Here is a 25,058-nt window from a genome sequence, read left to right on the forward strand (position 1 = left end):
CATAAGAAGCTTTAACTGAAAAGATTGAGAAAGTGAAAGAAGGATCAAACTATTTCTCTGGACTGTTTCCTCTCACTGCTGCTGCACATGTGAGGTCCTCCTCTGCTCACACACAGAGAACCCGCCTTCCTCCTCCTCCTCCTCCTCCTCCTCCTCCTCACCTCCTCTGCTCCTGTCCGAGGAGTCCAGCAGTTCATCCAGCAGCGGCAGCACATCTGTGGAGCAGGAGGTGAAACTTTTCATACTTTCTCAACTTGTTTTCTTTATTTTAACCTTCACCTGAGTATGGAGGGAGGGAGTGACAGGGGCGGTTTGTGACGAGCCTGTGGGTGTCCCGACAGGTAGGAGACATGTCAAATACTGTAGTCAGAAAGTAAATGACAGAGAGACATGTTGTCTTCGAGCCTTTAACAGCGTCGTTACAGAGGGAAGCAAGTGGCAGAGAGGTTAGCTGTCACTTCTATCAATTTTTGCTCACAGTTTTCTTAAATAAGACCTTAAAAACGTTAAGATGTGAGGCTCAAAAGTCTACTTTGATCAGAGTAGAAATATTTTGTTACAAGTAAAAGTATTTAATTAAGTAAAAGTAGGGGAATATTAGCAACAAAATGTGCCTAAAGTGCCAAAAGTTTTTTAAAAAGTACTTATTATGCAGAGTGGGCCATTGCAGAATAATGTTTATCATATTATTGGATTATTACTATTGTTACATTAATGTTTGTATCACTTTAATGTTGTATCTGGTAAAGATAGGGTATTTGCAACTATTGTATATATTTTATCTGTTGGGTAGTTTATGAATTAAACTTAATTGAACTTAATGAAAGTTCATGTTAAGTTACAATGTAACATCATTATGTATCTGTTGATTTGTATTATTCTGAATCTGCAAAGTAACTAAAGTTATCAAATACACAGCTGATCAAAAAGTGCAATATTCCTGCTGAAAGGTGGTGAAGTAGCAGAAACTGAAAATACAAGTAGCCCAAAATTGTACTCAGGTACAGTACTTGAGTAAATACATTTACTTCGTTTCCTCAGCTGTCAGTCATGTGATTTAAGAGTCTTTATACTTCAGTTTTGACAATCTGTTGCTAAATCTTTGTTCAGGCAGAAATCCCTCCCAGCTGCAAGGCAAATATGATGATTGAAGGTACAGATTTGAAATTCTGGACACAAAGAAACTGCCATGTTTGCTCCCTCTGAAGCTGAATTTAGCCCTAGGAAACACCAAATAAATCAAATATTAATAACTGTGAATAAGAGAGAAAAACAAGTTGTAGACAAGGTAACATTTTCAGCAGCTGCTTCTCTTTTATCTCAGAATCTGCGGCTGCACAAAGACATTGTGTGACTAAATGCTATATCATGTTACTGTCAACTACTGTGTGACAAAAAGGAATTGTGACTTGCAAACAGTAAATTCTCAGACAGTGAGTTTGTCTCCAGAGCTGTCTTGTGTCAACAACTAGCTCACTAAATAAACATCATGCAAACCTACAGGATACATTTCAGTAGTTGACAGTGAAGAAACAGCAGTGGAAGTGGAATTCAAGCCTTTTCCTGAACTAAATGTACCCATGCAGTAATGTAAAAATACGTAAGCCTAAAATAATTATTATCAGAAAAATATACCAATCATATCAAACGCAGATGTACTTGTTCTGCAGTAAATGCATTCTTGTTATTCATTACATCCATCCATCCATTTCCTGTAACCGCTTATTCCCGAAGGGTCGCGGGGGGCTGGAGGCTATCACAGCTGACACCCTGGACAAGTCACCAGTTTATCACAGCGCTGTTATCATTACATGTTAGATTATAATATAATATAATATTAATATATTAATGTTTACAATGGTAGCTGCTTGAGTTGTAGCTAGTTTCAGCTAATTTATTAGTTATCAGTCTGGGTCTGGTGAAATGTACCAGTGGGACAGAAAAGAAGATTAGTTTTACCTCTGGGGGCCTCAAGCAGTTTCTTAAATGAAGCCATCTGAGAAGGAAAAATATTGAAAATGTCTCTTTGATGGAACTTCTGACAACTCATAGACATGTGATATTTAAGAAGCAGCCCCAACTAGACATTGATTTTACTAAATATGAGGGGTCATGAGACAAAAAGGTTGGAAACCAATGGTTTAATCTTTCACAATCAATTGGATTTTATAAGCTAATCATGTTAACATAAAATGTAAGTAGAGCTTCAACAATTAGTCAATTAATCGATTAGTATATTGAAAAAAAATTAGTTTTAGAACCAATTATGTGTTTCAGTCATTTTTCAAGCAAAAATGTCAAACATTTGTTGGTTCCAGCTTCTTAAGTCTAAAGATTTGCTGCTTTTATTTGTGATTTTTGACAGTAAATGAAGAGTGTTTGGGTTTGTCACTTTGGGCTTTGGCAAAATTTTAATCGAAATATTTCACAATTCCTTTGACATTTTATAGACAAAACTATTAATCAGTTAATTGTGAAAATAATTGGCAGATTGATCGATAATGCAAATAAAGATTAGTTGCAGCCCTATACTCAAGTATTTGACTTTGTTACTTCAGAATTTTAATACAGTCCACTTATCGGGGAAATCCACCGCTGTGCAGAACAGCAACAGTGATTTCCTCTATAATCATTTTCATTTGATTTGGTGGAATTGTTGTAAAGGCTTCATGCTTCATGCAAATTGATTTAATGGATTCCACTTAATTCACTGTCCTTAACCAGAAGTTTGTTGTCTGGAAATGGAATAAACAACTGACCAAACACCAGTTAACCAGTTAGTCTGTTATGTAACCTTATGTAACCTTACCTTTGTGATTTATCTACACAACTATTTACTTTCCAACAGGGGAATTTCTCAGTTTTCTTAAAATGCAACTTAACTTTTCCTTGGCATTAACAAGGTCATGAAACGTGGGAACAGTGAGCAAAAACCTGTTTTTTTAGGATGTGAATTTGTTACCATTATGATTTGTCTGACATCGACAGACCCAGCTGGAGGTCATTGGCTGCTGCCGAGTGTTTGCACAACTGCCCGCTGAGAGAAGCAGGAGGAGGAACCATGATCGACCTGAGCCACCTGACAGAGGAGGAGCAGGGGATGATAATGACGGTGCTGAGGAGGGACGCTGAGCTGAAGAAAGCCGAGGAGGAGAGAATCAGGTAGAAATATGACAGCGTCTCCTCTGTCAGGCAGTCAAGAGAATTGAAAGAATAATTTTTTTTAAGGTGAAAAATGTTTCAGATGTTCATGTTAATGTCATTAAGTGTGTCCGTCGCCTGTTTTGTGAGAAGAGGCCTTTGTGGGACAGCGAACATTCTTGCCTGATCGTAATAGAATAACACAATAACAGCTTGCCTGGACACAGACGCTGACTGCGTCGCTGAGAAGCCTCAACGTGAGATGTGCAATTAGATTAGAGCCAAGTCCACACATGAGAGAGGATCATGCTGCTCTGACGGACAGGAATAGAAACCCTTGAAGGCCCCAATGATGAGAGACACCTCGCCTGTGAAGAGTGTGACGACCACATCGTGTCATCTGGCAAATAAAAAGTCCTGATAAGGCCTACACTCAGCTTGGACTTAAAGAAAAATCTTAAATATCTGAGCTTAAATGTAAAAATCCAGCTCTCTGTTAAACCTGTAGGAGGGACACTCCTCATTGTGTACATTCAAGGCCTGTTAAGACAAACAGAAGGGCTCGTATCATTTCTGACCTCTCCCATGTGCTGAAACAAAGGGAGAAACGTCTTCGAAATGCAAACATGCATGTAAATGAACAAAAAAAAAAACAAATGTACCCTGTTTGAACATGTGTTTCATTTCATTTTCAATGGTCAAGAATGTCATGAAACAATGTGCTTTTCATTGTGAGTTTAATGGAATTGGCCGGCCAAGTTTTTCATCAGCAGGAGGCTGAATGCTCACTGTGTGTCGGCCAGTCTAGTGTAAAAGGATTAAGCCACCAGCCTGTAATAATGTGCTACCCCTTTTTCACATGACTGCTGTGGTTCTCCATCAAGACGAAAGATGAGTTCTTGGAGTGGTGCTTTGATTCAATTTGAATCTGATGGAAATGTTTTCTAAATTCCTTCCTTTAAAAAGATCACATGTAACTTTTATACAAGGCTGATGATGAAGCAGCAGCACAGCATGCATTAGTGCAAGATGAAGGTGAATATAGATCAGCAGGTGTGGTGATTTTTAAATACTGTCTCAGCTTGTCACATCACTGATCTCATAGCTCTGTTCCAGTCACACTTAAAGTCTGTGTAAAGGAAAAAGGGAGTTTTTCTTCGGTACACATCATACATGTTGGAATATATTTGCTGAAAACACTGAGCACTATGTTGTAATTGTGGAGTTAGACCATTAAACTGTTGTTCACAATTTCTGTGTTCAGGATTTTTTTGGGCAAACCTGAAACATAGCCCAGTGACCTGAGGGAGTTATGGCCCACAAACTCACACACAAACAACTCCACCTCCTGCTCCTCACACCCTTCGTAAAAAAGTCAGTTGCAAATGTACCTCAGCGACTCTTTGTCCAAATCAGCCCAGCAGTTTTAGTACCACCTTGTCACCATCCTCTGGCTCTGGTGGCTCAAACATGTCTGGACATGTCCGATAAAATAGGTCCAATAAAAAAAAAGAGTAGTACCCGACCAATCTGGTGTATATAGAGATGTGTATGGTTATACTGTAGCGGCCTTGTGTTGTTTTCAGGTGATTTAATGAAGGTAAACACAGTGAGCAGCCATGGGTAACAGGCACTTTGGCGTGGCACTTCTCAGAGGCTGAGGATTTATCAACATATCATGTGTCTTTTTACCAGTGTATGTGCATGTGTTGTTGCTTTTTGTGGTATGCCATTATGCTAACATTACAATGCTGTCTCCACCCATGGTTAGCTTATGTTAGCAAAACGTCTGAGAAAACCATCAGAACAACACGTCTGATAGCTAATGTTACGGAAATACTAGTTAGAGTTTTGTTAGCGCATATTTAAATACAGGAAGCAGAAAAGCATAGATAGTTGTTTGTTTTGTCATTGAACCTTACCACCATCTACTGGATTTTAAAATGTCAAGTATTTATTTCGCCAAGGCCAAATGTTCTATCTCGCAATGTTAATGAAAGTGAAAAATACAAATAATTGGTGTATCCGCCCCATGCTACACCCTTCCAAAATTGGACCAGTAGTGTTTTTCTGTAATCCTGCTGACAGACAGACAGACAAACTGAACTAAAAACACAACCTCCTTGGTAAACCCAAATCGAAAAACAAAACTATCTTTAATTTATGCATGTGACGTCGACAATGTCAAAGGAGCCTACTGTGGTCTGCTTCCTCTTTGTCCTTTTGGCTTTATATTTCTTCTCACATTTAGTGATTAGTGCTGCTCAAACTGAATTCAAACGGTGTCGGATTCTCCATTCAGAGCAACTTAAAGGAAGTGTTGTCTTGCATTTGTTCATTCACAAAAGAGTCTTTTTGTCTCTGTGTAGCCGCTGGGCTGGAGAAGTACGATACCCAGTGTGTTTTTAATAACTTCATCTGGGATTAACAGACTGCATTGAAACATAATGAATGACGATGAAGAAAAGCCTCTTGACTTAAGCATTTGTACATGTCTGCTTTGTTGTTTTCCCTCCAGCAAACTGGAGAAAATACTGAGTGGTGATGTAAAGAAGAAGTATATGACTGGAGAGTGGTTTTATGAGGCCAAGTCTCGCAGACACCTGGACAAGATCCACGGCTCAGAAATCATTCTGGCCTCCATGAAACAGAAGAAAGCTGCTTTAGGTGTGTTCCTTCTATACTACTGACAAACGGCTTTAAGGCTTAAAAGTGATGCTGTCTCAGACTTTATTTTCATACCTGTTATCCAGCAGCAGGATACATCTTCAGAGATGTTTTCATGATTTCTGCTGTCTGCTTGGAAGGGTAAAATGTTTGCCCGGAGCAAAACCAAAGTTTCAAACCAACCTTTTCACAGACTTCAACGGCCACTGCTGATACCGGCACAGTGGGCTTAGTGTATGTTACAGCGGAGAAAAAGATCAGAGTAAAGCAGCTGAAAATATTGGATTTAAACTGTGGTTTTGCCCTGGGGCAAACGTTTTATCCTTCAGGGCAGAACACTGATGACTGCGGTATCACAAATATACCCACTTCTGGATAACAGCTGAAAATATAACCTTTTGATTTTATCTCTAAGCCTTGAATTACAGAATATCTTACAGGGAGGTTTATCTGCCCAAAATCATTTAAAAATCTCTGCATTTAAAAATTGCATACTTGATTGCTTGTTCATGTTATTCATAAACTCCTGTTAACTCAGCTCCTCTCCCTTTTTCTCCTGCAGATGGGTCTCTAAGACTTGAAAGATCCAAGACACCCAGCAGTCGAGGTTCAGACATCGTCGCTCCACCAAAACCTGCCAGATGTTTGGAAGCACTTCAGCCACAGGAGATCAAGTACGCAATCCATTTTGTTATTCAAAGATTAACTCTTCACTTTCTTCTTCTCATGTTCTTGTTCAGTCTGCCACAGTGTTGACTTTTTCAGTGTGGTCTGAGAAATGGTACAGCCAGGCTTGGGCAGTATCTATTTTTTATATACCTTCATACCTTCCTGACGTTTTACAGGGGTATATGGTGTTATGACATTATTTGTGTAAAACTTGTTAATTGGCTCAACTGGACTCCACCCAATTGCAGATGTAGGCGGAGCAGGTTATCATAGTGACACTATTTTCACAGTTGGGAAACAACACACACAGGAGTTCTGCTTTGGTCTTGAGAAGCTGCAGCCTTTATTCACTGAGAAACTCAAACCTAAACTGTACATTTAGTGCCACATGGACAACTTCACTGCTCATTTTCCCCCCTGCTCAGTACGCATTCACGTTCACTGTCTTACTCTTGCTCAACTACAGTGACATGCTAAACACGCTACGCTACTGTAGTGGTTTACAGTATTTGCTATCTTACCTTTATCATCAGGACAAACGCCAAAATACTCCCAACAGTAACAGGGTCTATTTTTCTAGCCCCATAACTTCATCTCCCAGACACCATGTTTCTCAGCTCAGCTGTGGTGCCTTGTCCACCACTAGAGAGACTGACCTCCGATGGCGTGTGCTGCAAACTACAGTACATCACCTCAAAACAGCATCTCACAGCAGAAAAAAAAGAGGAGCATCTGTATTTTTGGCAGCATTGAAAATCATACCATTAGGATTCCTTAATACCCTTGTATTCCATAGCTGTGAAGAAGGTTTGAAGATTTCAAGAGGTGGCAAGTCATGTCTAACATGTCTTTACATCTTTACATGTGAACACGTCAGTGATTGGTCCAACATATATCTCACCACTCTTAACTGATTCCTGTATGGGTGTTTCCACTACCAAACCTCTCTGTGTCCCTTAAAGGGCAATGCCATCTGCTTTCTTTTCCAAAGTTTTTTTGAATGGACACTCCCACTCAGCTGTTAGCAAAAAAGCGGTGACGTAGGTTAGAGAGGTGTATGCTGATGCACTTCACTTCCTGAGGGAAGGACTTGGGAAAATAGCTGAAACATTTGTACTTCGACAAAAATGTGAATGTTCAGATTTGAATACATTATACACGATGATACAAAAAGGATTTTAAAAACTCTAAAAATCCACAAAAACGGGACCTGCCCTGTGAAGATGCTACCACAAAGTGCCAATTCAGATTACATTTAATAACTCAATCAATTTGAAGTGCTGTCTCAGCTCCTCTCCCTCTCTTTCCCACTTCACCAGTATCTGTTTGTGTGTGTGTGCAATGTGTGTGGTGTCTTGTGACTCAGACTGTGTAAACATAGGTGGTGCTAACTGGGATTATGGCAGTTTTATAGCCCAGCAACAGCTGACAACGTTGCAGGATGTAGTCTGACGTATTAACAGTTTACCCGTGTTTAACTTAATAGAGTTCTCAACATAATTGCTCTAAATAAGTGATTGTTTTTGTTATTTCTGGAACAAAGATAGTTATTTTCTGATTGTTTCATGGACATTAGTGTGTATGCGTGTGTGTATATCTCAGCCCCAGCCTCGGTCAAACAGACATACAAACCTGCAGCTCTTTATAAATTCATGAAACAGACAGAGAACAGAGGAGAGCGATGGAGACAGTGATGATGTAACATGGTCGCTACGTTTTTATAGAATTCTGACCTCAAAACCTGTGTGCTGTTATTGGCTGGCAGCTACACACCCTCTGTCCAAAGGTTGCCGCCCAGTAACATCTTGACCACAACAAAATAAGAAAAGGCAGAGGATAGGTCTCTGCAGATACAGACACGACCACACACACTTGTAGTGAGCCATGAGTGATGATTGAGAGAGATTATTTTTGTACAAGTCTATACTTTGTTTTTTTGGAAAATCCTGCACAGTTTGCCTTTAAATAACTGTGTGCCATAGCTGAGACAGATTGAACGCCCTTCTTTAATAAGTTGGGTCAATATTTGATTTGACCACGCGTCTGTACTTTGTGCTGCAAGTTTCCTAAACACACAATAGACTCAAGAATGAAATTGACTAAACTCTATTTGTAATCTGATAATGCTACAGTTGGTTCTGCCATGTGGATCCTGTGTTTTATTATGGCATCACATGCACTTTAATGCAATCAATTTGCAGATTTGCTGCTGTGTAATATGAATCCTCTTATTCAGGCAGAAAAACACCAGATATTGTGAGTTTATCTCATTGAGTGTTCTCTCATACTTTTGGACTTCCTTTGACATTGTGGTTGGTCACACTGGGTAGACATCTTCCCCTTTGATATCAGCGTTCTTTACGAGTCAGCAAGCTCCAGTCATGCAAACTACAACACACTAGTGAAAAACAGAGCCTTTCCTGTTGACATAGTTGGGTAGGTTAGTTTGAAAGCCAAGCTTTGCAAGCTACCTATTACTGAAATAAGTTGAACTACAACAAAGCTACCCAAACTAGAGCTACCTAGACAATGTACTTCAAACTTCTTTGTGAATAAAAGTGATCAAACTGACAATGTACATGTGATACTTTATTCATAGTATACTGACCTTTTGTGTTTGTTTTTATGTATTTGTTCATTTTGTCCGTACAAACAAGAACAAACTAGACGTGTTCACCTACGTGGCAAGATAACTGGGAAACCAATGTGCAGTATTACTTTCATGTCAGACCAGTATACCATGAATTTAGCTCACAGGATCATAGCAGAGCCAGTGCACCCTCTATGGTATGAATATGTACTTTTATGTTCAAGATGTGGACTAAAAGGGGCATCACATCCTTTGTCCCACACAACATTCAGCTGCTCAACAAGCTCTCATCACATGGTCTTCAACTCCACTTGATGTCCCTTATGAATTATGAAATTTCCCCAATTATTCTTTGAAATTATTTGTTTTATGTTATGTGCTGTCATGTATAGTTGTTGGTGTTGTTTATGCTCCTTGTGCATTACAGATTATGATTGCATGATTATAAAATGTAATACAAAAACAGTCACAGCTATGCCAGCACTGAATTACAGTAGAAGAGCAGAGGTAAAATGAAAAATAACCTTTCTTTTTATGGCCCCAAACTGTCTGTAGTTTCATTAGTTTTAGTACGAGTTAAATTACGTGTAATTCACTACTCCCCAACATTAGCAGCTGAGATGTTTTGAAGCAGGCCTATCATTAAAATGTGCTTCATCTTTGTAAACTCATGTGATGCTTTGTAATGCTTGTATTTGTTTTATATCCATGTTTCATAACTAAACATTTAAATTGTTTTTTTCCCTCAGTGATGCAGAAAAAGAGAATCTGAATTCAGGGGTCCGATCTCCGAGAACGGTATGCAAATGTCTGACAAAACAGATTTTTCTGTACATTTTTACTTTCTTTGGTACAATCTTTTTACAGTCACGTTTCAGATGTTGTAATGTAAAACATAAATTCTTGTCACTTTCCTTCAAGCCGAGGCACAACCCTTTCAACCGAGCTTCCCTTATTGTTGTTGAGCCGCCTGAAAATAATAATGACATGTCAGCCAGTCGGGACCAGGAATCATCTGAGACAGGTTTGAATTGAAATTTTAAAACACATTGTTTAGGCTGTGGCACAGACACGGATCACATGAGTCTTTCTTCTGTTTCCCTCAGAGCCCATATCTCCGCTGAAGAGCCTCCCGGCGGGAGAGGCCGGTCAGACCTCAGGGGGCTCCATTACATCAGAGGGCTCCTCTGTAGGGTTCAGACCGGTGCCAAAGAAGAGGACTTTTCTCTCCCGACGTACCCCCAGTCAGTCAGAAAGCAACACCAGTGGTTCAGACGCTCAGGTGCAGTCAGCAAAGGTTATTCCTGCCCCCAGACGGAGCCTCCAGAAAGGGTCCAGTGGGAGCTCTAACCAGTCCTACCCCAAGGGCCAAGATGAAACACCTCAGAAAAGTGCTATTTCTAATCAAGCATCTCAGTCTGCTCAGCCAAACAAATCTGTTGAAGAAAACGCCCAGCATCCACTCTGTGATGTTTCTCAGGTTTCGTCTAATTCCAGTCTGGAGAGGGAAAGAAACCCACTTTCTCTAACAAGAGACAGGTCAGCGGACAATTGCTCCCACCCTGAACTCTCTCATCCTTTCACTGCAACTCACAACCTGTACAATCTCAAACCAGCTGTGTACACCAAGAGTGATGTGTCCACTGACAGAGAAATCCAACTGAAGAGTGATGAACAAGATAGCGAGCCAGCGGTGAACATCCTGCACACTGGCAGCATTCAGGATTCAGACAGAGAAAACAGTAGCAGTGTGGGAACAGCAATGAGGCAGGAAGACCTGAGTTTGCCTCAAAGTACTGTGGGTGAGTTCAGTGACAAGAAATACATCATTCCACGTCAGTCTTTTTGGAATATGGATCCTCAAAGTGGAGGTTGTTGTGATCAGAGTTGTGAGTGTTTTCACCTCAGAGTAACTAACAGAGTAGCGTTTGCTGATGGTCCTCTCTGTTTCCAGAACAGCTGGTTAAAAACACCACAAATGATCATCATGCAATTAAGCACAGACGTGCAAAGATGATGAATTCCCCTGACTTTGGTGAGACCCCAACTTTCCCTCTAGCACCACAACCGGGTCAAACTTTTTTTTTTTTAAACAATATGTTTATTAATGTTTTCCTCATAATCATACAAATACTTATCCACATATGTATATAACAATGTAAAAATAAAAACAAAACAAAAACATTTGTGCCTCCTCAACCAAAATACACCTGGAGACACATAAACAAAAAATCTTCTCAGACAAATATAGAAATATACATACATATCCATCCTAAATATGTACACAGTCCTCCATTTATCTTAAAATTCAAAGTCCATCATCGTCTTCCCGTAATTAAACACAAAATAAACTTGTCACAAGGTTTACTACAGGTATTATTCAGGGGTCAAACTTTTTACTCATCCAGTGAAACTTTTCAACATCTGTTGCACAGATTGGCAAATTTGATACAGATATCCATATCCCTAGATGATGAATCCTAATGACTTATTGATAATCCTCTTACTTTTCTTCTAGCACCACCATCAGGTTGACATTCATGGTCTTGAGTAAAATGTCTCATTAACTACCTACCAACTTGCAGAATCACACTCGCAAACTTGGTTTATTCAACATTTTGTGTTATGACCAAATACCAGCAAAACTCAGCCTCAGCTGTACTTTGTGTTGATAGTTAAATGTTAGTATGCTGACACACTAAACCAAGTCAGTGAACATGGTGTAAACATTATACCCACTCATTAACAGCATGTTAGCATCATTGTCGTGAGCATGTTAGCATCTTGACTTTAGCATTTAGCCAGTACAGCATCACAGTGCCGCTGGCATGTCAATAGTTTTGTCTCAAAACCCATCATCTATTTGTCTGTTGACAATCTAGTCTCTGAGGACAATGTAGGGTGACCATATTTGCAAACCCCCATCTTCACATAGCCCTTTTGCATGTTGTGCTTCTGGACATTCATAAACCAAAATAGAAGGTGCACATGGAGACGCACAGTTCAAGCACCTAAGCTACCACCATTTATTATTGGAATTTCAACTGATTTACTTTATTTGTTAAGAGTCAGGACACCCAGCTTGTAAAAGTCCTGATCAAAGCAGGGTCAACTTGAGAACGGACTTGGAGTTGAGACACAATGCATACAGATATCTGCATTTAAATGCAGATAATATCTTAAAAAGCTTTGGACACGTGTTAAATTCTCTTTTCATACCTTTCTTTTCAGATGCAGATCCTCCAGTATCTTATGATCTCAACTTCATTGATAAGTCTGACAAGAAAATGCAGAAGAAATCAAATCAAACACACACATTTAAATTATCCACCCAGACCACCAGCCCCACCGGTGACGATGATTCCATTGCAAAGGTGCTGGACTGGTTCAGTCGCAGCACAGAGAACCTTGATTGGATAGATACGGATGTTGGTCCAGAGGCCACAGAGAGGTTTGACAAACATGCAGAAAACAGCAAGTTACGAGGTGAAGACTTGTTAAGAAAAGATGTTGGGGATATTATAAGTGATAGAAAGAAGGAAACCCTTGAAATGAAGAGAAGTCACTTACAGAAGCAAGCCAATGAGACAAAAGAGTTAAGAGCAACAGACAGAACAGGCAACAAGGAAATGACCAAAACACAAGAAGAGGTGAAGAAGGATACCCGAGAAAGAATGCAGTCACAGGAATTTGAAGATAATGTGAATGAAAACCAAACACCCCAAATCTCACATCTGAAGTCGTTCTGGGAGAAGAACAACATGGGCCCTAAAATACTTGTCAGCAAAACAGTCACGCCCAGCAACAAGGGGCAAAAACCTGCAGAACACTCAGTGGAGAAAGACAAGGAAAAAGTGGACAAACCCCACGGAGTGTCTGATATGCCCTCTGTGTCTGGAATATATAATGTGAAGGATACTTATGTGGACGAAAGAGAACAAGAACTGGTAATCAGTCCACAGAAAGACACTGGAGACAATATTCACTTAAATAGTAACCAGGAGGAGTACAGTCATTTAAAGTCACCAGCCAGTCTCCAAGTAGATGACAGACAAGGTTCAGAGACTGACATTTTAAGTGTAGCCAGACTTAGTCCACAGCCAAGAACAGCCATCCAGTCCAGAGTGAGTCCAGAGTCTGACAGTGTCTCCTTAGTTAAACCATCCCAATCTAAAGAAGATGAACTGTCCAAGACTGTTCCTGTGTCTCAGCTGGATGCAGATCTCCAAGCAAGGGACAGTCCAGACTCTGAGAAGCTCTATTTGTCCAGAAACAGTCCATATAAGGACTACAAGCAAGGTGGGAATGATATACAGATCACTTCGAAACCACAAATGCGCAGGGCTTCAAGCGAAGATGTAAAGCAATCAAGCATGTCGCCGAAACGAAAGGAAGATATGTCTGGTAACGACAGAGCCACCAGTCCTCGCTCAAACAGAAAAGGTTTACCGCATCAAGATAGTACTGCAGAGAGGATAAAGCAGCTCAAATCTTTCTGGGAGCAGGAGAAGAACAAGCCCACGTTTTATAACGGCAAACCAAAAGCTCATGGAGATGGTAAAGCTGCTCGTCTTGCATACCAGTCAAAACTGAATAAAAGATTTACAAAGTCAGAGTATGACTTGAGGTCAATTGGAAATTATTTAGGCAGTGATGATGAAGAAGGTGACAGAAATCATCAAAACTGTACTGTTTCTCCTTTGAATCAGAGGATAGAAAAGACGTCGCCTAGCCTAGGCACGAGTCGAGCACAATTTAACACGCTGCTAGACTTCTGGGATGAGGCCACGTCAGATACCAAGGCATTTACCTATGACAAAACCAAAAGCCCCAAAAGGAAAGAGCAGCTTCCATCTCAGGAGTTAAAGGGTGTAGACCCCGAGATTTACCGCGAGAAATCAAAACCACCTGTCATGAAATCATCTCCACCTCTTCAGACTCGATCAAAATCACCATCTGGGTCAAGAGCTTCTAATGACAGCAGAAACAGTCAGTCGAATTATACAACAGCTGAGCAGCAGAGAGAGTCCAGAAGGAGCTCAAAAGACTCTAATAGAGAGGAGAAATCTGCCAAACCACAAAACAGCCCAGGAACTCGCTCTCCTAAGAACAGAAAAGACAGCTTTAGCAATTCAAGCAGTCGTGTAAATTCAATGCGTCGTGCCACCAGCATGTTTGCTCTGAGTGTCCCTGATGAAATAGATCAAAGTCAGATGAAAATGGATGTCAGCCCTGTACACTCCCAGAGCAGGAAGCAGAGGCAGAACTCCGACAAAGGCGCCTCGCCGAGAAGAACATCAGAGGAAACTGAGCCAGTCACTCCACGTGCACGGGCATGTGTTCCCAAAGACTACCGCCATTACCTGGGCATGATGGACAAGAGCAGCGTACACACCTCCCTCGCCCCGGTGCTAAAGGACGAAGAGTCAGAGGGCATGTCTCGGTATGAGTTTGACCTAGGTGGGCCAATGAGGGCCAGCACTCCTGTGAGCTCAGAGGAACGTTACATCAGTAGGAGGGGCAACAAGATGAGTCAGCGCCCCCTGTGGGCAAACTACAGCGGCTCAGACACAGGTCAGGAGTCGTCTGTGAGCAGTACATCAGAAACCTGGTCCAACACGAGGAATAATTCAAACCGTGAGCACCAACTTCTCTTTTCTACGGTGTAATACTAGTAACTTAAGCTGCTTACTGTAACTAAAAGAAAATGTTCTAAAAGTACATGTCACTATACTATCTCGCTAGTATTTGAATGTGAGCTGTTCTTGAATCTGACATTTTCATCTAGTCCTGTCTTTATGTCTGAAGATGCTTCCTCTTCTGCTCAGAACAAGGTCAAAGTTTTTCAGGTTTTGAGTATCTTGACCTTAAAAAGACCTTAGTGAGCCCTACTCCTTCACTGAGATAATCTATCCACCTGACAGGTGTGGCATATTTTTTCCCAGAAGCGCTAAAGTCATGACCAGCCTTACTCTGCGTCCGATCGGTAGTACAAATTGCCATTGTTGGTTGGGTTGGTTAAGTTGGTTAGGTTCGGCATGAGGCGTGATTGGTAAGGGTTAGGGTAAACGAATCAGAGGCAAAGTAGGACAGGTCCTGACTTTGTCCTCTTGGGTCCTGACTTTGCCCTATGTGAAATAGCCATGGATCAGTCCCTAATAAATGTTTCTTTTCAAGATCAAACTGCTCATTTTAGAGTGACCATTTATTGGGACCAGTCCAAGGCACACCTGTGCAATAATCATGCTGTTTGTCTCTAAATGCCACACCTGTCAGGTGGATGGATTATCTTGGCAAAGGAAATGAGCTCACTAACATGGGTTTTTAACAAAGTTGCGGGGAGGAAGAAATAAATAAACTTTTGTTTGCATACAACACCACCAAGAATAAAAAAATCACAACATTAGCACTCATAATTTATATCAAATGTATTACCTAAACTCTTAGTCACAAAGTCCTTTATCAGAGCAAAAGTAACAAACTAAGATTTAAACATTAAATTTAAAAACTACAAGAATTGGCAGAAAGTTCTTTTAATTATTGGAAAAAGAGAAACCTTTAATTCAGATTTTTCTTAGCAGTTGAACTTGTTTCTAATCAGAAACATGTTTAAAATTAAACAAAAAAACCCAACTATTTACAAAACAGCAGAACACGGCAAGTTTAACTCAATAATTAATGAACATATAGATCCATAATACTTACAATTTATTGAAAATAAAGCTTTTCACATCTGTTCAGAAGTTCTTGAACTTGTGCTGTTTCTGATAATCTCTGTGGGTTGTGGTCCAGCAGTATCCTTGATATCATGTCAGTGTCTGGTTATCTGTGTTGGCAGAAGCAAATCTCTGTAAACACTGTGTGTAGCTGTGGTCAACTGCCCATGTTTAGTTTGTAGGCTGGGTGTGATGCGTAACTGTAACTTTACTGACACCACACAGATAAAAACATGATTCACCAACCAACTAAAGCAGCAACTTTCTTTCACAAACTGTGTCTATAAATAGATGTGCCTCAAACACAGTATTTTATACAGCATGAGTTATTAAGTTTCTTACTTAATTACTTACTTACACTTCTTCTTGAATTACAGATTGAGATCTAAACTCCGCTAAACTCCGCTTTATTTAAATAGTATCTTTCGTACACACATGTAGCCCAAAGTGGTTCACATAGGAAAATTAAAAGAACACAGACACAACTAAAAAAACAAAACAAGTAAATTGAAAATCTAAACAGTTAATCAATTCAGAAAAGAATCTGTGCATTAATCAAACATGAAAATAATTGTTAGTTGCAGCTTTGAGTATAAGTATAGACACACAAGGTCTGTGAGCAATAGAGTTGCTTTAGATCACATTATACCTCAAAGTACCAGCTCATTACTTTGATTTCTGAAAACTCTGAGCAGTTAAAACTTAATGTGTGTCCTTTGTTAAACACATTGTCTGTTCAATATATGCTTTAGTTTTACCAACGTCAGCATGACGAACTGTAAACCATCAAAGAAATCCAGCTGATTGGAGCTTTTTTCTCTCTGATACTGTAGGTGAACTCGATGATGATGGCCAAAGCCCTGTAAGGAAAGCACTGAGACGGGCAGAAGCTCGGCCTAAAAATCTGGCTAAAAGTATGGAGGACATCACAGCGTCCTTATCACCACGTGAGCACGTCCTCAACTTCTGTGTCAAATTGTCCATGTGCACAGATCATTTTGGGGAAATGTTATTTCTTTTGTTTGTTTCAAGGACAAGAAAGAAGACAAGACCCAACTGCCGACATGAGACGCATCAGCGATGGTAAAACCTGCCTGATCCTTTTTATTGCGCATATTTTTGCAAGCGAATTAATCAAGATTTTATATTTTCTGCTCCTTAATCCATCTCTCTTTAGGTTCATCCCTCCCGTCACCCTCCTCGTCCTTATTTTCAGACCCAGAGCACCTGAAGAAGATGAGCAAATCGGTTCCTTCGTTCTTACAGAAGGAGGTAAAGCCCACTCTTTCATCTTTTAGTCCCATAGGTCAAAGCCTGCTCTGCATCCTTGTGCACAGAGCTCTCTGTGCCTGCTGTCTGTGTTTCAGGATGCTGGCAGAGACACTGACTCCAACTGCGAGGACAGTGACCACCAAGGAAGACTAACAAAGGGCAACTCTTTGACTAACCTGACCAGCTCCTCTGGCATGGCGTCTGCGTCTTCTGTATGTTCACACACAGCAGCTTACACACGTTTGACATTCAAACTCTGCTTTGCTAAAAATGCACTGCTCGCTGGCCTTTGACCTTGAATTGTGATTACGAGGGAGTGACATTAATCCATAACATGTTTTGTTGTTAGGAGTGGTTTCACTGTTTCAATCAAGATGACACATGGCTGGGTGGCCCTCCAACCATTTTCAAATTCACAATAAAGATAGATTGTTTCATCAGCCAGGCAGGATAAGACTCAGCTGAAGAGGAAGAACAGTTACAAAGAAATGAGGATAATTCTCATCCCATAAATGTATATTTCACACTAGAAGATCTTAAATATGCTCTTCAGTTTGTCCCCGGTAGGAGCAGTTTATATTTATGTTTTCTGTTTATGAATCATTCCTACAGTTCAGTATTTGCATCGTGAAAGAGATTCCAGGTGTGTTTAATGTTGTATAAACTCTTTCAAATGTCTCCAAAGCATTTACAACTATAATTCAGCTGCAGTCATTAAATGCAGTAAAATATCAGATTTATATGTTGATCCCTGCAAGACATTAAACTTTCATTCATTTTATCTGATAAATAGTAAGTAAATTAGCATTTGTTTCCAGAATTTTGTACAAACTCGTCATGGCAGCCTTTTTTTCATGCAGTTAGAAACAAGAATATACTTAGAAACTAATTACATAAGTTAAGTTTATCTAAAATATAATATTATTGAAATATCACTGTTACTATCTACATAAGATAAAGTATTTTGGTATGAAAACACACATTTTTATGTCTGGCATTTGTACCAACTAAACCACTTGCCAATTTAAGGCTGGGTTTTGTGTTTTAATCCACAAACACTGCTGGAGTTTTATAGGAAAACACTGTTCCAGAATCTCCCAAACAATGGAAGTGGCTAGTTTTCAAATGTAAAAAAATAAAATAAAATAAAACAGAATAGAAATATAAAATGCCTCAGTACTGTTCATCTGGTGTAATCCAAGTCTCCTAAAGCGCCAGTATGCCCAGTTGACTAAAAAAATGTCATTTACACCACGTTTTTAACCTAAATCTTCACTATAGATCTCTAGCTTGGAGCCATGTTCATGTGCGCATGCGCTCTGTCTGAACCGGGTAGTTTGGTAGATTCTGCAACACTGTTTTCCTGTGAAACTCCAGCAGTGTTTTGTGGACAAACAAAATTAACATGACCTTCATTCGGCATGAGGGTGAGTAGATAATGACTGAATTTTCATTTTTGGGTGAACTGTCCCTTTAATTGTGGATAGACCTCCTTCCTCCATAGACAAACATGCCTTATGAGCCCCAGCTTTGTAGCTCTGTACCTATGTGGCAGCCGTGTAGACACCAGTGTGTAATCTATGTGTGTATAAATGTGGAATATTCAGGTGTGTTATGCTTGAAGCGACTAATGTAGCCTCAGGCTGCTGTTCTTAAGCATACATGAGGAGCAGGCTGCAGAGCTCTGGCAAGCACTTCTCTTTTTAACTTTTTAACATTTTCAAACTTTTAGTCTCAGCCCCAACTAACACTGACTTTTTTCACATTTGTGTCAGTTCCCTCTAAGACCTCTAAATAGACTTTAATGTGTAAAACTGAAGGAGATCCCCTTCACATTGTTACTAATTATATCTGTCCCTGATTTCTATCTTGAGGAGATGAATTAGATTTTCAGAAAATACGCAAACATCAATTATCCAGTAAAAATGTCTGTAGTCATTTCAGTTATGATTGCTGATCATGAAATGTTTGACTACTTGTTTACTCGTAGCTGAGTGGCAGCGTGATGACCATGTACAGTGGGGACTTTGGGAATGTGGAGGTTCAGGGAAACATCCACTTCTCCATCAACTACATTCAGAGGCTCAGGGAGTTTCACATCTTTGTGTCTGAGTGTCGAGACCTGGCTGCAGTCGATCCAAAGAGGGGACGCTCAGATCCGTAAGTAGTCTACCTGAAATATTTTAGGATCGTAATGCCTTATAAACATTATTATATTTTATATGTAGTACACAGTAGTGTACATTCTCTGCAAAGTGAGATAAACGACTGTTGTCTGAAACGAATGTATGAGCATGTTAACATGCAGTCTGATATATTGCTTTGATTCTTATCCTGGTTTTAATCGTGGTCAGGAGGTTTACATTTTGCATGGTTATTACAACAGCAAATGTGTAGAAAAATTATTGTTACAAAAAAAGATCACCCAACAAAAAAGACAAGAAAAATGAACATGGCAATTCTTTTTCTTTTTCGCCTGTTTTTTTAAGTTATAAATATAGGAGAGAAAACCACCCAGATCAGATTCTGAAAATGGATCAAGATTTTTTTTTTCCACTTGCCTTCCAGGGCTTCCATGTGAAATTGATCAAAATATGAACCAATAACAAAACAGAAAAGACAGAACAAACGACAAAAAGGGGGTAACATTTCATTTAGATGATTCTAATGATGGAATCACGCTTCTCTGAAGACACATAAATGTCTCCTCAGATCTCAGCAGAAAGGGTATTATGGGTAGCCGTTGGTCTTATTCCAGAGGAATAATTCTAGTTATGTTCTCGGCTTTCTGATTGTGGGGGCTTGTATGATTTTTGTGTTTGTATTATTTCAATTAAGTTGTAGACATGACAACAGACAACACTATATACAGACCAGACCATATACCAGATAATAACTGTAAATGTGCTGGATTTAAATGGCACTTTTCTAGTCTTATGACCATTCACAGTGCTTCACACTACATGCCAACACTCACCCCATGGATTGGCAGAGGCTGCCATGAGGAACAGTATCTAGTCTCATCCATGCACACACTCACGTGGCCAGGGCACAGCCTTCACAAGTAATTCAGTGTCTTACCCAAGAAAAAGCGAATATGCTGTCGAGCTACCAATTTTCCAAATAGTGGACGTCCCGCTCTACCACAGCCACAGCTGCCCAATATTACAAGCAGACCAAAAAAACAGAACACACAGGGCCTCATGCAAAAAACACCCGTACAACCAGATTTGTTCTGAAATGGTGTGTACGAAAGACTTAGGAGAACTTCTTGCATTCACTGATTTTCTCTTACCGCTGTACTACTATATTATAATTGTAAATATACACATGAAGCCTATCATGCTATATATCTTTGCGTGCTGGTTTCTGAAGATCTCTATCAAAGGGAAAATCCTCACTTATTCTACACAGTTATCTGAAGTTAAGAGCATTTGCTGAAAAAAAGTAGTGGAAATTTAAAATAAGAATAGGAAAATGTTCTTACATGAGGCCCATAGTTCATATAACTGGTGGTGGCTACATTCAAAACACAAAGGTCTCAGTCTGTCTCTATGAATATTTAAAAGTTGTGAGATGATCGATGAAAGATTTCTACCACCTGTTCTCTCTGTTGTTTGATTATCAGCTGATAGAGCCTGAACATAACCCGGACACTTCAATACGGTGATTGATACGTTCAATCACTGGGCAGAAGTTAAAAAACAAATGTTTGCTGTATTTGATAAATGTCAGTTAGGTGTTGTGAATGATGATATGGTGATTTTTAATTTTTTTTTTATTATCTTTTCTTACTCCCACACTTGTCATCATTATAAATGATAAATAGTTATTTTGAGTCGTGAATAATGGATGTAAGACAGGCTCTATTTTCATCTTATTACAACTGTTTTAACTGGCTTTAAATTAATCAAATCACTCAGTTTTTACATTTTACATTCATTTTACTCCTCTATCTTTCAGTTCATGTGCATTTTCATCACTCGGTTTCTATGAGTTGATTTTTATTTCCAGCCCCCATAGACATGTGCAGGGTCACATTTTATGAAAAACAGAGTGTAATAAATTATGGTAGAAATACTTATTGCCTTGTATTTTATTGTAGTTTACCAGTTCTTGGCATGTGTGTCAAACTTTGGTAAACTAACTATAGCTACTTCCATGGAATATTATATATATATTTTTATATATAATCTTACAGTAAAAAATAAGACATTTTTGTTGATCTTCCTCCCCTTTTAAGGTACGTCAAAAGCTACCTGGTTCCTGACAAAGCAAATCTGGGAAAGAGGAAAACATCTGTTAAAAAGAAGACGCTAAATCCAACTTTCAACGAGATCCTCAGAGTAAGAATCCACCCACATCGTGGTGCCAGTAAACATACACAGTCACTTTCCCACACTGCAGCTCTTGATGCTTGGTGTACGTGACGATCGACAAACAAAAGCAGCTCGCTCTTCCTTGTCCTTCCAGTATCGTGTTCGCATGGACTACCTCAGAACTCAGACGCTCATTCTCTCCGTTTGGCATCATGACACTTTTGGCAGGAACAGTTTCCTGGGCGAGGTAGACGTGGACCTGTCCAAGTGGGACTTTGACCACACCCAGATGAACTACTTAGCCCTGAAAGCACGGGTAAGAAGACAAACACACACATACACACACAAGGCTGCTTTATCCGCAACAATTGTTTTCCCGTCAAATAACAGCTGGTTATCTAAGAATGTGGTCAGCCTGTTTATTTGAGCCGGTCGTATCAGATGCCCTGTAGTTATTGTATCACCTCTGTACAAAGGAATTTTGGAACTTATGATAGATTTTTGATCTGCTGTTCATGTAATGTATACTCAATGTCAAACATTTCAGACCACGCCCACTCTAGCACCATCAAACGGTCGAGGAGAGATGAGACTAGCCGTGCGGTTCCTGCCACAGATCGTCCACAGTGAAGGTCTGCACTCGGCATTAAATCTGCCTTATTTAGTCTTCCACAACCCCACCAATTCCATAGACGTGCTTCTTTATATGTTTTGTATATTTTATCGTTTTTTCTTCGTAGGATTAGCTAAGGAGATTCCAAGCACTGGAGAGATTCACATTTGGGTGAAAGAATGCAAGAACCTTCCTCTGATCAGAGCCACCATTGACCCATATGTGAAGTGGTATGTTTAGTTAAAGATACACATCTGCATTGTGGAAAATTTGTTTTCTTGCCAAGAGCTAGATGAGAAGATTGATATGTCTGGATGCTAAATATGAAGCTATAGCTAGGAGGCAGTGAGCTCAGCTTCGCATAAAGACTGAAAATGGGGAATGAAAAAAATATAAGGATAAATAAATATGAGGTTTATTATAACAGGTGATTTGTGATAAAAAGTCTTGAGAAGAAAAGAAAATCTTTGGCGCTTGGACTCTGTAGGGAAATTTGTAGTTGAGGGGTGTCTGCCCTGAGCAGTGGCAGAGATAAATCCACCATGGAGTCCAAACACTGGTGGTGGTGTTTGAGGACTCTGGTGAGACTGTGAGGATGATGGGGCTGATGAATCTGTGAAGAAATAAACTAAAGGCCTGAGCATTCAAAAGGAAAGTCTTCCTGACCGAACTTTCACTATAGCTTCACATCTCAGAGATCAGTCAACACGTTTCCTTTCCCCCGTCATCTCCAGCTTTGTGCTGCCAGACACGAGCAGGAAGAGTCGCCAGAAGACGCGTGTGCTGCGGAGGACGGTAGACCCGGCGTTTAACCATACGATGGTGTACGATGGCATCAGAGAGGCCGATCTATCAGAGGCCTGTGTGGAGCTCACTGTATGGGACAGAGACAGGCTGGCCAGCAACCTGCTGGGGGGTCTGAGGCTTGGAGCTGGAACAGGTACTGGTGGGAGAGGTTCATTTCTTTTCAAAACAAAGAAACTGATAACATATCTAACTCACGCAAAGACAGTGCTCATCAGCTGGAACTAGAAAGCTGTGTTTTCTGTAAAGAGTGTGGTGCAAAGGTACGGTCACACATGTGCCTGTTAACAGAGACGTTCGCCTCACCCTTAATTGTTTTGACACAAAACCTAGTAATTGAGAACTTATGAGAACAGAAATTTTTCAGGCAGCTTAAAGGAATAGTTCATCCAAAAATAAAAATTCAGTCATTATCTACTCACCCTCATGCCAATTGAAAGTCAGGTTTAGTTTTTTAGTCGACAAAACACTGCTGGAGTTTCACAGGAAAACAGCAGAATCTCCCGAACAATGTAAGTGAGTGGTGACCAGATTTCAAATGTAAAACGTCAACTGAAACATAAAATGCCTCCATAATGTTTGTCTGGTGTAATCCAAGTCTCCTCAAGCCCCAGCATGCCAAGCTGACTTGAAAGACGTCATAAACCATGTTTTCAGCCTAAGTCTTCACTTTTTATCCTTAGATTGGAGCCACGTTTACATGCGTGTGCACACCGTCTGAACTGAGTGTGTGTGGTGTGACAGTGTGCATGCGCAAGGAAGCAGCATGTCGTGGCTTTAGGAGACTTAAATTACACTAGGCAAGCATATGGAGGCATTTTATGGGGTTTTGTTTGTTTGTTTTTTTGTTTTTTCAGTTGTTTTCTGTTTGAAAACTGGTCACCATTCACTCACATAAATTGGTTGGGACATTCTGCAATGCCGTTTTCCTGTGAAACTCCAGCAGAATTTTGTGGACTAACAAACTAACTAAACTAAACCTACTAAAGGAAACTAAAGGAAAAGGGACAGACAGACTCTGTGAGGGACGAACACTGAACCAACTGAGCTACCAGGTCACCAGTGATGTTTCCATTTTTACTTGAAAAAATACCATAAACAATTAATCAATGCTTAGTTGTTTCAGTTCGAGTTAAATTTGCTTTTTTGGATATATAATGGTAGTTGCTACTACTACCAAGGGTGACGAGATAAATCTGAGAGGCTGTAGGATGAATGATGAGAGAGAAAAAAGAAGAAAACCAAGGTTCTGCTAAAAAAAAATAAAATAAAATAGAAAAACATCTGACCATGTGATCAGTTTAGAGAGACATCTGAAATGTGGCAAACTAGACAGCTTTTTCATAAGGGGTCCAAAGTCAAAATAGTTTAGTCTTTAATACTGTGATGCATTCATAAAATGATCAAACCATGTGTTTTATATAAATTCTTAATCAGCAAACTAAGAAGCAACCACAGCTGTCAATTTAATGTTCATGAAGTTACAGAAAACACTCCACTGCATGTTATCGGTGAGTAGACCTGTTTTTAATGTTTGTATTTGTCTGTGTGTGTCCCTGTAGGCCGAAGTTATGGAGCTGTGGTGGACTGGATGGACTCGACTCCTTATGAGGTGGCCCTCTGGGAGCGCATGAAGACCACCCCCAATGAATGGGTGGAGGACGTCCTCCCGTTAAGAATGCTGAACTCTGCCAAAACTGCTTTCAAATGAGTAAAAGTAAACCAAACTTCCTTACTCCAGTAATGAACTGTTTTAAATATCTGGTGCGTTGATATTAATTAAGTCAGGAAAAGCTTTTTTTGATGAAAAAACATTAGAACCAGCATCTGTGTTGAAACTCCACAGGTGTTTGAGGAAAATCTGAAATAATATTTAAAAAAAATACACATCTTGAGATTTTTTAATAAATCCAGAGACTGGCACAACTGCAAACCTTTATTTGGGAAGGAAAGGAGAAAATTAAGACACCTGCTGGTGTTGGCAGAAATGAGGCACACAGAGAAATGTGATCAACAAACCTCCAACAAAACATTTGAAAACTGATGTTTTAAGTCTGGCATAGCATCTGTATATAGGTAAGGATAGTTTTAAATAATATCCACACAAAGTGTTTTCGTACATATATATATATATATATATATACATATATATATATATATATATATATGTAATGATGTTTATCTGCTCGTTTTCGTGTTTTAATACCTTAGAGAAGGAGAAAGCCGAAACATTAGTGTAAAACACTAATGTTTCGGCTTGACTTTGT

General features: G+C 39.7%; 1 protein-coding gene across 2 annotated transcripts; it reads left to right on the forward strand.

Moving 5' to 3' along the window:
* The first annotated feature begins 200 nt into the window (after positions 1-200).
* sytl2b (synaptotagmin-like 2b) lies at positions 201-24,600 on the forward strand. 2 transcript variants are annotated; one of them, XM_084717882.1, is made up of 19 exons: positions 201-341; positions 2,989-3,162; positions 5,660-5,808; positions 6,371-6,482; positions 9,817-9,865; positions 9,989-10,091; positions 10,174-10,869; positions 12,299-14,704; positions 16,617-16,730; positions 16,816-16,866; positions 16,961-17,055; positions 17,151-17,267; positions 19,046-19,215; positions 21,299-21,401; positions 21,529-21,690; positions 21,922-22,006; positions 22,115-22,217; positions 22,722-22,927; positions 24,354-24,600. In XM_084717882.1, exons 2-19 carry the CDS (start codon positions 3,062-3,064, stop codon positions 24,500-24,502), a joined length of 4,971 nt encoding a protein of 1,656 aa, XP_084574008.1. In that variant the 5' UTR covers positions 201-341; positions 2,989-3,061; the 3' UTR covers positions 24,503-24,600. The 2 variants fall into 2 exon arrangements, with proteins under 2 accessions (XP_084574008.1, XP_084574007.1); XM_084717881.1 differs by lacking the exons at positions 201-341; positions 2,989-3,162; positions 5,660-5,808; ... (1 more) ...; positions 9,817-9,865; positions 17,151-17,267 and having other exon boundaries at positions 9,994-10,091.
* Positions 24,601-25,058: the final 458 nt, after the last annotated feature.

This window comes from Lutjanus erythropterus, chromosome 4 (assembly GCF_056507025.1).
Source record: "Lutjanus erythropterus isolate fLutEry1 chromosome 4, fLutEry1.hap2, whole genome shotgun sequence".
NCBI lineage: Eukaryota > Metazoa > Chordata > Actinopteri > Lutjaniformes > Lutjanidae > Lutjanus > Lutjanus erythropterus.